This window comes from Sminthopsis crassicaudata, chromosome 1 (genome assembly GCF_048593235.1).
Source record: "Sminthopsis crassicaudata isolate SCR6 chromosome 1, ASM4859323v1, whole genome shotgun sequence".
NCBI lineage: Eukaryota > Metazoa > Chordata > Mammalia > Dasyuromorphia > Dasyuridae > Sminthopsis > Sminthopsis crassicaudata.
In genome coordinates this window covers 741,390,752-741,404,477 of record NC_133617.1, presented here as the reverse complement: position 1 = coordinate 741,404,477, position 13,726 = coordinate 741,390,752, and the positions used below count along the sequence as shown (strand labels likewise).

The window sequence follows — 13,726 nt, the reverse complement described above, 5'->3', positions numbered from 1 at the left end:
CAGGCCGGCCTGGTCACCTTGGTGGGGCCCACTCGGGACCCTTAGCACCAGGGACTCAGGAAAAGCAGAGTTTGGGGCACCATGGGGACCAGATAAAGCAGCCCCAGCTCTCCCTCCCTCCCTCCCACAGGCAGTCATCCCCAACAGCTGGCCAAGGGCAGGGCTCTTCGGCTGTGTGGTCAGAAGCCAACAAGCGTTTGGGGGCCCCTGGTGTGCCAGGCACTGTGCGGAAAAGTGGTTGCTGTCCTGGGGCGGGGGGAGTGCAGCCTCACTGGGGGAAACAGCCCAGAATGGGGACCTCCTGGCAGCCCAGCCTCACAGGGAAAGGCAACAGCTCCCAAGGTCCTTGGAGGGACTCCTGCAGAGGGAGCCCGAGGGACAAAAGGGGCCCTTCTGGGCCTGGGAGGATGGAGCTCCCCAGGTGAAAGGGAAGTGGGCGGGCACACTCCTTAGAAAGTCACTGTAGGAGTGTGGTGGAAGGGGAAGGGTGGAAGGTCTGTGCGCAGTCCCGTCAACCAACCCCAGCTTCCAGCTTTCCTCTCTGTGCCATGGGCGCCAGCCAAGCCAGGTGCTTCACCAGCCACATTCACGCCCTGGCACCGGAGGAATCTTCCTCCTCACCTCGGCCTCTTGGAAGTGCCTGCTTCTCTCACAGAACCACTTCCTTCATGAAACCTTTCAGGGTTTGTGTCCCTGTTCTGCAGTTCCTGATGGGCGCCGAGGAGGGCAGGGCTTTTGGCCTAGGGCCCGGCATCCAGCGGGCACCTCACGTACCTGCTGCATCAGGTGTTCTGCAAGGGAACCTCCCGCAGTGATGGCAGTGGCCCAAGCCTCGGCTCGTCAGAGAGCCCGTCCCCTCATGTCCCCCTGCGTCCCCCCGCGTCCCCCGGACTTCCGCCACCAGCCCTGGATACTCACGCGGTCGTTCAGATATCCGATTTTCAGAATGTTGTCCACGTTGGCCACGCCGTCTGCCATCCTCAGGTCTCCCTGAGAGTCTCCTAGGAGGATGATGTTGCTGTTGTCTTTCAGCTGCTTAAAGTACTGGGTGTTCCTCAGGGCGCCATCGTGCTTGTTGAATACGTGAATTAGTTCTCCCTTAAATCCTTTAATGATCCCCTAAAAAAGGCAGACGTCGTCTGTCAGAGGGAGGCTTTCCCTGTGAGGGCTCCCCACTGGCTCCTGTCCTGCTCCTTAGGGGGCAGCCTGGCCTTTCAGGGGGTGTCCAGCCCAGGCTTCCCTCTGAAGTAGCAGACCAGCCGACCTGGCAGAGTCGGCCCTGGCTCCCTGAGGCATGGGGGAGCAGCCACAACACAGCTAGCTGTGCCTTCCCTAATGGAGGGAGAGGTCTCCCCTTCACCTGCGGCAGTGTCCGTGAGATCACAAATCATCCCACTGCGGTGACGGGATCAACCAGAGGCAGACCCTCACACTGACCACCCACTCCCGGGAACCCCAAATTGGTCTGGGGATAAAGGGATAAGGGCAGGGGGGTGGGTCGATTCTGCCCCCAGTCCACGGCAGCGCTCTCTGGCTCAGTTCGCCAGCAAGTTCTGGGAGGGGGCTATTGTCCATCCCCCACCTGCGGCAGGTTCCAAACCCGAGGAAGGAAGCTTTCTGACACATGTTGTGGGAAGTTCAGAGACAAAGGCCGAGCCTTTTGTTAATGGAGAAAAAAGTGCAACTTTCCAGAGCCGACAGCGATGGGAGACGATTAATCTTCGCTTGGCGCTGCCGGGAGGTCGGCGCGCAGACGCCGGCTCCTTGCAGGCTCTGCTCCAGCTCTCCAGACCCACTTTCCCCGATGACTGCGGCCGGAGGAACACAATCTACTTACGTTCTCGTCAAAATCCATGAAGTTCGAGACCACCTTGACGTTGTTATGGTAGACCCCGGCCTGGTGGATCACCTCCTCCAGGACGTCCCCAAGGCCGGCCGAAAATATGAACACGGGGATGTTGTGCTCCCTGAGTTTGTCAAAGAAATATCCGTAGCCTTCCCTGCAGAGTGGGGCACAGAATCCAGTTGGGGGATTAAACCTTTGTGGGTGGGCTGGACAGGTCCTGAGACTTCACTAAGCAGTTTTCTCATACACACACACACACACACACACACACACACACACACTCAAAGGCCCTTCAACAGAAGCTCATGGAAGGTGAGTGGGTCCCTCATGGTCCCTCAGCTAGATTTGAACCCAGACTCCTGGGCTTTCCTCTGCCTCTGCAGAGTGGGGGGAAGGCACGCACTGGGCCTCCTGCCCACCTCAGGAATGGGAGCTCGTTTTTTGGCACTTTCTGGGATTTACAATCCATCTTCACCTGCCAAGTGCTGGGCGCAGGAAGGGCTGGGCAGGAGCCCGCCATGGCCACAAGCCCTAGCTGTGCTCGGGATGCACTGACCACTGCCCTTGGTGGCCCCTTTGGGGTGTCCGGGACCACGGGAGGGGAGCCCCACAGTCAGAACTGTGAAATACTGGAAATCACTAATGAAATGCATAGTAAGACAATTCTGAGGTACCACCTTATGTCTATCAGATATGACAAATGGTGGAGGGGATCAGAGAAAATAGGTATGATAATGAACTGTTGGAAGAATAATGAACTGGTTCAAAACTTTGGAGAACAATTTGGAACTAGACCCAAGGGTCTATAAAATTATGCACACTAACTAGAGCTTTGATTAAAATAAGCAGTATTGATCTTAAAAACAAAAGGGCAAACATCGGCAATGGGGAGGCTCGTAAGGGCCACAGAGAGTGGGTGTAAGGTATAAGACCCTTCAGCCCAGAGGGAACCTGCTGACAAGTGTCTGGTTCGGCTCCCCAGCTCCCCTAAGGGCTCTGGGCCTTTCTGAGAGTCAGGGGGCGGTGACAACCCGAGTTGACATGGAAGCAGAGGGAGACCAGGTGGCAAAGAGTCATCTACACACAATAGCAAGTTGTTCATGGGCTCTCTCTCATATGCACAGAGAACACTTAGCACATGCCCAGTATTGTTTTGGTTACATAAGGGTATGAGGGTGTATATAGGGAAAAGAACGTGGAGGAAACGGACTCCATTTTTCCACCATCCTCGGGAGTCTCACCTCCTCGCGCCTCACTAAGACAGTTTTAACCACCGGGCGAGGGGGCTCTAGAAAGCAGCAGGGTGAAGCAAGGCTATCTACTATGACCACTCTTACCCAATACTGGATTAGAAAAGCTAGTTACAGCAATAAGAGAAGAAAAAGACACTGAAGGAATTAAAATAGGTAATGAGGAAACAAAAATATCCCTCTTCCCAGATGAAATGACGTGTATACTTAGAAAACCCTAGAGAACCAACTAAAAACTAGTTGAAACAATGAACTTCAGCAAAGTAAGGATATAAAATAAACTCAAAAAGATCACTGGCATTTCTACATACTACCAACAAAGTCTAACAGCAAGGGGTGGAAAAAATTCCATCTAAAATAACTGTGGACTCCTGGCACTGAGAGCTCCAGTGACCTGCTGGGTCCCTCCGCCAGGATGTACTGGAAGGAGACTTGAGCTTGGGTCCCCTGCCTCGGAGGCCACTCTTTCCGGCCTCCCACGCTCTGCCTTCCCAATAGCCCCCTCACAGATGGCTGAACTTACTTGAGCATCACGTCGGATTCTCTCACGACCTCTCCAATCTTGTTCTTGGGCAACGCCTGCTCCACCAGCAAAGTGTGCGATTTTGTGTACCTGGGTTTGGGGGAAAGGGGACAGGTGAAAGGTTTGCTCTGTGGAGCCCCCATCAGCTCAGAATCTCCACACAGACTCTGCAGCCTCACACCTACCCCTTCCTCCCATGGGCTTCCACGTGGTTCCGTGGAAGTCTCAGGGAGGCCAAGGCTTGGCTCTGAGACACTTAAGACTCACAGCTTGTTTCTGAGTTTTCTGATGCCAAGCACTCGACCTAACACATCTTCAGAGTCCTGGAGAGTCGTCCCAGCTCTGGGGGGCGGGGGAAGCTCTGGGAGGGAGCCTCAGAAATTGCACGGCAGCTGGACCTGACGGCCATCAGGAGCCACGGCCAGTTATGCATATATGTTTTAAAGTTTAAATTTCTATAATTCAAAGACTTAGGATTTCTTTGTCTGGAGGCCCTGGGGTACAGTGGAGAGAGCCCTGGCCCGGAGTCAGGGAGAGCTGACTCTAGTCTAGCCTTTGACATCCCCGAGCTAGGTGACGTCATCTCTGTTGCCTCATTGGTCAAGTGAGCAGGGCAAACCCTTGCTTTGGGGACCAAATTTAATATTATGTGCAAAGTACTGTCTGAACCTCAAAGCACTGTCTATTTATTGTAGCTTTCTGAACATATGACAATAATAATAACCATTCTTGTTCTGACAGGTATGTTTTTAGGAGCATCTAATATAATGAAGCACTATGGTTTAAGATGCCGGTCCGCGTCATATCTCGTTAGATGGTCAGTTAGTTTTGCTGCCAAAAGGCAGAGCTTTCCTGAGGAGATTAACTCCGACTTCTCTCTATCTTGCTTAAACCCAGCTGTTTGCAAGTTATCTCCCCGTGAGACTGGAGATGCTGGAGGGCAGGGATTAACTTGTGCTGCTTTTTGTACTCTCAGCTCTTCTCACGGTGTCTGGGACACAGCAGCAGTGAGTTAATAGGTACTTTGGACTCAACAAAGCATTTTTCTGCCCCCTCTGTATACTAGAAATCAGGCTACAGGATGGGTCTGAATCTGGGATTTCACTGGGGGGACTCCAGCAATTCAGCCAGACAAACCTTCTCTGCCAGGAGAAATGAAACCACAAAAAGTTCTGCAGCAAAAGTCTTTGCCCATCCAGGAATTTGGCCTTTATTATTAATTTTTTTAAACAGGGGAAAGGTCCTTGGTTGTAGCTGGAATTTCCTTAGTTCCTGATCTTTAGCTCCTCCCCATGCCCCCAGTTCCTCCCCCAGTGTGTCTACTCACCACTCTACCATGTAAGGGTATTTCTCTTCTATGGTAAGGACTGGATCGATTTCAATGGCGTAGTATTTTTCCTTTAGTTGTAACAACTGGGAATGAACCAATGAATGAATTGGAAAAGGGAACCCCAGAATGTTAGGGGTCTTGTCATTAGTTTATACTAAGAAACAATACACAGCAAGCAATCAGACAAAAGTACTTTAAAACATGGAATTGTCGAGGAAAATCAGATTATTCTATCAGCACAGAGGAGAGCACCTTTTCCAAGCAAATCCACTAAATGAAATGATCTGCCTGCAGGTGAGTCAGTCGGTTTATAAACACTTAATAAGTGCCTACTATGTGCCAGGCATTAGGCTAAGTGGACCTGAGGTGATCAACATTTCAATGTGCTCTAGTGCAAAGCTAGGTTCTTTCACATCATGTTTTTTACTTTAGTAGCTTATTTTAAAAATTTATGTTTTTAAAAGTTAAATATTTTAGGGGCAGCTAAGTGGCACAGTGGGTAAAGCACCAATCCTGAAGTCAGAAAGACCTGAGTTCAAATCTAGCCTCAGACACTTAACACGTCCTAGCTGTGTGACCCTGGGCAAGTCACTTAACCCCAATTGTGTCAGCACAAAAAAAAAAAAGGAAAAGTTAAGTATTTTATAAAAACTTTTAAATTTTATAAAAAGATACATTTAAAAGTTATATATTTTATAAAAAGTTATATATTTTAAAAAGTCATACATTTTGTAAAAAGTATATATTTTAAAAAGTCATATTTTATAAAAATTACATATTTTAAAAAGTTTATATTTTATAGAAAGTTATATTTTTAAAAATCTTATTTTATAAAAAGATATATTTTAAAAAGTTATACATTTTATAAAAAGTCATATATTTTTTAAAGTTTAAAAGTTAGAATTTATATAATTAAAAGATTGAGGATTCATTTACAAACACTGAACTTTGCTCAGATTGAGGTCTTGGACTAAGTCTATAGCCACATGCAAATACTAAGAGTAAAGTAGAGACTTGGGGAGTTTTCTGGATACTTTTAAGGCAGCCTTCTTATCTTGGGGTGGTAGTTTGTTCTTGATTTTTTTTTTTAATGGATAACTTTATTTCAATATAATTAATTTTCTTGGTAATCCTCCATCTGACACTTAATCCCTTCCAAAGCTGATTTCTGAGAAAGGGCTGATGGGTTTTACCAACTGCCAAAAGGCAGGGCACTCCAAAGGGACACCCTAAAAAGGGGAAGAGCCCCAACTCACCCAGACTCCACTGGATTTTGCATTATTCTGCAGGATGTTTTAGGAATATATTTAGCTTTTCCATTTTTCTCTAAACTTGTCCACTTGATTAAGATGCTCCTTTAACGGGTTTGTTATAGTAAAATGTGCCAAGAACAGGCTAAATGTATGAGAAATACAAATTACAGAAAAGCATCTACTGAAAGAAACAATCATTTGGGTTGGCGCGATTTTGTGGTTAACATTTACCTTCTTTCGACACTCATCCGTAACCAGTTTACAGTTGTCAATGACATCTAAAAAGAGAAAACCAAATGATTACCCAGTGAACGGCTGATTCTCCTGGCTTCGGGCCTGCTCTCTTTGAAATGCTCAAAGAAATCTTCCTCTTTGGTCCCATACACGGTCGGGCCCTGGGAGCTTCCATTCAGCATTCCAGCTTTGTCCACTGGGAGCTGATGATTTCTGTTACTGAGCTCAGTGGCCTTCGGCACTCATACAGTCCGGCATTAATAAGCCCACCACATTCTTCCACTCCCTAGCTCGCTTCTGCCCCCAACGCTTTCAGTGATAAAGGATAAATGAACATTATAATTTTCATTTTAGATTTCAGTCAATATGCTTGTATATTTGGTTTCTGGAAAATGCAGAGGCAAAAGCCACCTATAGATGCCTCTTTCTGGCCTAACTGCACATGCAAATGACCACGAATATAAGGAAGAAAAAACAAGAATCTCTTGTAATTATCAAAATATACCAAAAGGAAAAAAAATCATTCCCACTCCCCCTGCCCCCCGCCATGATTTCCCGGAATAATTTTTACCTAGTACTGAAAATACTTTGAACCTCTGTGTCCCAAACTTACTATGACATGTTGGACATCTTTTTCCATTGTAGGAAAATCTGCTTAATGTCATATCAAAATCTGTAATTATCTGTAAGCGAAAGGGAATAAGAAAAAGCATTATCTAAAAATTCTGGGCCCCAAACTTATTGGCTTCTGCTCTGCTGTGATTCCTCCTTTGCTCCCTCCCTCCAGACACGGCCCTCTCCGTGGAACACAGAAGGTGACCATGCACATGGTCTTGGACGAGGGGAGCATTATTTGGGCTCCCGGGCAGCCTCAGTTCCTAGTCTTAGCCACAAGAATCGAGAGAACTTAGGGAGTATTTTAAATGGGAACTAAACTCACCCCTCAAGTACTCAGTGTAATGGCAACTTACCTGAACTAATTTTTTGGGGGGGGAACAATCTGTTGTGAGAGCTTTGCCTTCCGAAAATAAGCGTCTCTATATACTAGGGAAAGGCAGGCCCTGACGGCAAGTCTAATGAGACTTTCGACATTTCGTTACGACATCGACGTCCCACGAGCGTGTCCATGTGGTCAGGCCCGTTCGTCCCCCGCTTGTCCCCATTACAAGGGACTGTCTTTGTTCTGAGAACCCCCAAAGGTATTTTTAGTCAAAGAAGGAAATTGTGAATTGAACACCTTTGGATACCTCTTTTTTATGAGCCCGGGAAAGGAAGAGCTAAATGACAGGGCTGGCCACTGGTTAATTTTCTATCTCCAAGAGCAAAGATAAACTGGATTGAACGTCTATTAATATTTCACTTTTGCTTCCCTCTGAGGGATTCCAGTGAACTCTGGACCAACCGCGGATCTGCGTTCGGGCGGGGGAGGTGGTGAAATGGTTCCTGGATGAGGGCTCCTGGCCCGGGGCCGCCCTTGTCTCACCTGGAGTTTGGAGGCTCCCCCTTTGATCAGCCCACAGAGGATCTCCTCCACTTTGGCTGGGTTCTTGATGTGAACGCTGCTTTTCTGGAATTCTGGCATCTGCAAGGGTGGGAAAGCAGGCGGTTAACAGACAGGACTTTGAGCTTTGGGGAAGCTTGTGGCCCCCAGGCCGGGGGGCCTTTACCCCCCCTTTCTCGTGATCGTGTGAGTGGCCATCCACCCAGGGAGCACCAAGGGGAGGAAGAGTGACCAGGGAGAGCAGAGAGCCCTTCCAGCAGCGTGGGGATGAGCGTCATTCGTGCGTGGGGGCAGCGCACACCCGGCCCAGCTTGGGGTTCTCCCTTCGCCCGCTCTCGCTCTATCTTAGCGGCCATTTTGTCCTCCTCCACACATTCCCTCTGGTCTGCATCTTGGGCTCCTCATGCGCCTCTGGGGATACACACGGCTCCTCTCACCCAGAGTTTTCTGCCCGTGCTTCCCCTTACACACCAAAGGCCAAAGGTCCTCCCCAATGCACGGCCGCCCACATGCCCACTGGAGGCTTTTCTTCCAGCTGGATGCAGGCTGATTATGGGGAACTAGGGGAGGAGGCAGCAGAAGGTGGGCCTTCCCCTCCCCTTCTCTTCTGTTGTAAAGAGCCAGAGGCCATTTGGGGGCCGTCCCTCCTCGGAAAGCAAGGAGCCCGTTTCTCGGCCTGCAGCCCGTGTGGCGGGTGCTCAGTAACGGGCAGTGCCCTGGGCACTGGCTGGGTACAGGAGGGACCGACTTTAGTTAAGAGTCCAATGAAGGAAGCCGGGCACTGTGTCATTGGGATGCGTCCCTTCTGGGGCGGCTGCGGCACTGGGAAGGGGAGACTCAGGCCGGGACGGGAAACCAATGCCCACCTGGGAATCCCGAGGCCCCGCCCAGCCCTGAGGATAATCACGTTATTTATCACTGCGGTTATAAATCCCAGGTAGAGCCCAGCCCTGACACAGAACCACCAACTTCCCACCTCTCCCACCTGCTTTCACTCCCTGAGGGCACAAGGAAACTGGTGGATGGCACGGGCAAAGAGCAGTGGGGGAGTGGGGGGCTGGGCAAAGGGAGGAAAGCCACCCATGGAAGGCCTGGCCTTGGACCCCAGCACTGGCCCCTAGAGCCCAGGCTACACTGGACAAGACGCGGAGCTTCCCTGAGCCTCAGTTTCTCCTCTGAACAGAACTCTGAAGGCCCCTTCAGGCTTTTGGGAGGAGGCGGCCGTCCTCGTGGCAGCAGTGAGGGGCTGCGGTGCCCACAGTCAGGAAGCCGGGCTCGAATGCGGCCTCCCACACCCGCAGGCGTGACCCGGGGGGCCCCTTAGCCCTGCCCCGGACCCCTGAGCTGTAAGATGCGGGTGCCGTAAGCCCCTCTCTCCCGGGGTTGCTGGGAGGTACAATGAGACTCACAACGTGAGCGCTCTGAAAGCTGAAAGGCCCGGCAGAAAGGCTAAGTTCGCTCCTTCACTGATTGTTGCGGCCCTTGGGGGCAGCAGGACGCCGCCCGTCAGACACTGCCCCGTCTCCCTTTGTCACCTCCCGGGCCCTGGAGCAGAGCAAGGAGGATTCTGGGAAGCTCGGCTGGAGCCGGAGCAGGAGGCTGCGGGTGGGAAGGCAGCCAAGGAGAGGAGAGTCTGAGCTGTGAGCCGGGCTGTGCCCGAGGGCACCGGCGCTTTCCCGGGGCACACGCCACACATGTGCTCACGGAACCGGCAAAGCCAGGGAGGAAGAACGTCTTTCTCCATACTTGGCCAGCACTTCCAGGAGGTTTTCAAAGTTTTCTGTTTTCCGTGTAAGAAAAAGCAGTTAAGAGTTTCCCACCACTTTTGGAATAAATGAATAAAGGTGATAAACTCAGAGTCACAGAAGTTCAAATCCCACCTGCAGCACTTGTTCCCGGGGCCTCGGGTGAGTCCGCTCTCCTCTCTGGGACTGGACTCTGCCCCCTGACGCCGTCCCTCCCGGCCCCTGTGCCTGCGTGGGGGCCACCTGCTGGCCAATGGGCAGCCACGGAGCCTTTTAGTATAGGGACAAGATCAGGGTCTCCTGGCTACTGGCCATAGGGCTTACTGGGACCAAGACTGAGGAAAAAACTCAACAAATTTTTATACTCAGTCATACAAGTATATCGATTAGTTTGTATTAATATGGACTAAATGACTGATGTCGAAAATATAATAATATTATAGAGAAATTAGTGTCAGTTATTTCCCCATAATTGTTATTTTTCCCCGAGGCTGGGGTTCAGGGACTCGCCCAGGGTCGCACAGCCGGGAAGCGTTACGTGTCTGAGGTCGGATTTGAACTCGGGTCCTCCTGACTTCAGGGCTGGTGCTCTCTCCACTGCGCCCCCTGGCTGCCTCCTCCCCATAACTGTACTGGGCACTATTGATGCTACGAGTATTTAATTTACAATTCATTCAGTTTCCTCATCTGTAAAATGGAATAACAGCACCCACCTCACAGGATTGTTTGTCAGTGCTTCGCAAACCTGATGTTGCCAACTTAGCCGTTCTTACTCTTACTCTGCCAGGTTCCTGCATTAGTCAGTGAACAGTGATGCCCAGTGAGCTTTCTGGCACCTTGAATGATCAAAGAAAATACCCAGGAGGCGCAGTGGACAGAGCCCCAGCCCTGGATTCAGGAGGACCCGAGTTCAAATCCGGCCTCAGACACTTCCTGGCTGTGTGACCCTGGGCGAGTCCCTGAACCCCAGCAAAGAAAGGGACAAACACAGATGCCCGTGACACGGTGCTGGGTGTAGCCGGGCTGACCCGACACATGCAGCCTGTGCACACACTCGCAGGCCCAGGGCTCTTTCCCATCGCACACCCTGTGTCCCGAGCCCACTTCCCGTCCTGCCTCCACTTTCCGTGCTGGCTGACATGTCTTGCAGGATCTAGCCGAGTTCTTGCCCTTTGCCACCAGATGTGGGCGAGTGTCCTGGGGCGGCTGAATGAGCGCAGAGACGTCACGGAAGCAAGAGCGCAAGGCTAGAGCTGGCCGCCTGCGGGGGACGGGGGTCTGGGGAACTGGAGGGAGGCCGCCGCCGCCCAGAGAAAAGGTCAGGACGAGGATGAGTCTGGTTTTGGACACGGGGAGTCAGGGAGGCCCGGGAGCCTCCAGCTCGTAATGCCCGAAGGGAAGCTGGTGCCGGGTGATGGAGCTCCGGAAGGAAACAAAGGCTGAGTATACGATGGTAACAAACAATGGCGCGCTGGGGAGCGTGGGGACAGAGGGGGAGAGCCCGAGGGTCGGATGGGGGGGAGAAGAGGGCAACAGAGAGGAGGGAACATGAAGGTCAAGAGCCAGGCTCTGAAAAGCCAGGATGCCGAGCCGGGGGCGCTTCTACTGAGTCCTCCCCAACCATTGTACAGATGAGGAAACTGAGGCTGGGAGAGCTGAACTAACCTGCCCAGGACCGCACAAGTGGCAGCTGGGGCACCTGCAGTCGGGCCTTCTGACCCCCCCCCCCCAGCCCTTCCCCCACTCTGAGTCTGAGAAAAGGGCGTCCACTCGGTTCTCAAGGGCAGACGGCAAAACGCTTTTTTCTCAGGGCACATTCCACCTCCTCATTCACCACACACACAGGCTCCGAATCTCAGTTACAACGGGACGGCCACACTGTGCGCAGGAGGCCGGGGAGGGGGCCCGAAGTTAGAGAGCAGCAGCTGCGGCCAGCTCTGAGGGGGAGCTCTGCGGCCTAACCGGGGGTGGGGGGGATGGCTCTGCTCTCGGGGTTCTCTCGCCGTCCCTGGTGCACTTGCGGGGAGCTTCCTCTGGGGGATTGCTTAAAAGAGTCCTGCAGTTTTAGCCAGATGCGGGACACGTGGCCTCCTCCCTGCCTCTCCCACTGCCACCTGGCTTCCACAGGGCCACACTCACTCACAAAGCTCCGTGGCTCCCAGTGCTGACTCCTTGCGGTTAGCTAGTAAAGCCCCTTGCAGCCTGGCCCCAGACTACCTGGGCACCCATTCATCCCCCCCCTTCCCACCCTCCATGTTTCATTCATTCACTTTCCCCCCTTCCTGCCCTCCATGTTTCATTCATTCATTCCTCCCTTCTCATTCATTCATTCATTCATCTCCCCTTCCTGCCCTCCATGTTTCATTCATTCATTCCTCCCTTCTCATTCATTCATTCATTCATCTCCCCTTCCTGCCCTCCATGTTTCATTCATTCATTCCTCCCTTCTCATTCATTCATTCATCTCCCCTTCCCACCCTCCATGTTTCATTCATTCATTCCTCCCTTCTCATTCATTCATTCATCTCCCCTTCCTGCCCTCCATGTTTTTTCATTCCTCCTTCTCATTCATTCATTCATTCCCCCTTCCCACCCTCCATGTTTCATTCATTCATTTTTCCCCTTCTCATTCATTCATTCATCTCCCCTTCCTGCCCTCCATGTTTTCTTATTCCTCCTTCTCATTCATTCATTCATTCCCCCTTCCTGCCCTCCATGTTTCATTCATTCATTTTCCCCCTTCTCATTCATTCATTCATTCCCCCTTCCTGCCCTCCATGTTTCATTCATTCATTCATTCCCTCTTCCTGACCTCCATGTTTCATTCATTCACTTTCCCCCCTTCCTGCCCTCCATGTTTCATTCATTCATTTCCTCCCTTCTCATTCATTCATTCATTCCCCCTTCCTGCCCTCCATGTTTCATTCATTCACTTTCCCCCTTCTCATTCATTCATTCATCCCCCCTTCCTGCCCTCCATGTTTCATTCATTCATTTTCCCCCTTCTCATTCATTCATTCATTTCCCCTTCCTGATTAATCCATTCATTTGCCCTCCTCCTTCTACGGCTCGGACACACTGGCCTTTGTCTAGACACATTCTGGTTTCCAGCTGTGGGGAGGGACTGAGGGGGGCTGGAAGCCAGGACACCGTTGCTGCCAACATCTGGTTCCAGCTTTTTTTTTTGGGGGGGGGGAAAGTGATGCCATAGCTACAGCTCTGAACTACACGCACTGAATAAGAGGCCCGCTGCAACGCTGGAGGACGCTCCGATCCTTAGCAGGCAGGACGCACCCTCATTCTAAGGTGACAGTTTAACCCGCAGGCCTGAGACAGAACCTTATGTTGGATCAGAACCGGGAGCTTTGCCTACAGGTGCTGAACACAAAGGGCACCGGCAAGTTTTGGGGGCCACCAATGGCAGCCAGTGTCTGGCTTCTTGGTTTCTTTGAGGAAAGGTGGAAAGCAGAAGGAAAGCGGGCTGGCTAACGGTGGAGAAAGCTCCATGCTCACCGTCAATTTTCCCCTGAAGTTAAAAGCGAGAAGGCTCCGGAACAGACAAATGGGAGTGAGAATATTTTGGTACCCACCATTTTCACGAGTATGTCGTACTCTTGGTTATTCATGTCTCAGCTATCCGCCTTTCTGGATTATTTCAGGTGACAAATCATGGCAAAAGAGAAAAGAAGAAAAAGGTTCGTGTGATATCCTGAGACCTCAGGCTCCTCCCTCACACCTGAAGCACTTCTTCAGACCGCCTTGGAATGGTGATTCCCAGCATGCACCTTGTCCCTAAGATGGCCCAACCTGAGAGCCACATACTTGCCGCAGGATGTCAATACAGCGAAGGGACGAAGCCGGGGAAACCACACACTGATTAGAATACAGCTATATGATATAAACAAATTATAATAGAAATGAAAACTTTCATTCTAGAGATGAACATGCTAGAAATATAGATACTATTTTCAGTGCCTTCATCTGTTACATTTTCAAAAAGAAAAGATTCTAGTATTATTTGTTGTCCACTAATAAATTAAATTC

General features: G+C 50.9%; 1 protein-coding gene across 3 annotated transcripts in view; it reads right to left on the bottom strand.

Moving 5' to 3' along the window:
* The window catches only part of NT5C3A (5'-nucleotidase, cytosolic IIIA), a 58,741-nt gene that overhangs the window by 1,479 nt on the left and 43,536 nt on the right, over positions 1–13,726 (bottom strand). For 2 of the 3 annotated variants that reach the window (XM_074284318.1, XM_074284320.1), the window contains exons 2-8: positions 7,920–8,018; positions 7,050–7,119; positions 6,434–6,480; positions 4,947–5,032; positions 3,620–3,709; positions 1,838–2,000; positions 919–1,119 (exon numbers count right to left, since the gene is read on the bottom strand). In XM_074284318.1, coding sequence (XP_074140419.1) covers positions 919–1,119; positions 1,838–2,000; positions 3,620–3,709; positions 4,947–5,032; positions 6,434–6,480; positions 7,050–7,119; positions 7,920–8,018 — 756 coding nt within the window. Of the gene's footprint in view, positions 1–918; positions 1,120–1,837; positions 2,001–3,619; positions 3,710–4,946; positions 5,033–6,433; positions 6,481–7,049; positions 7,120–7,919; positions 8,019–13,272; positions 13,328–13,726 lie in introns of all 3 variants that reach the window. The other variant, XM_074284319.1, reaches the window with a different exon arrangement.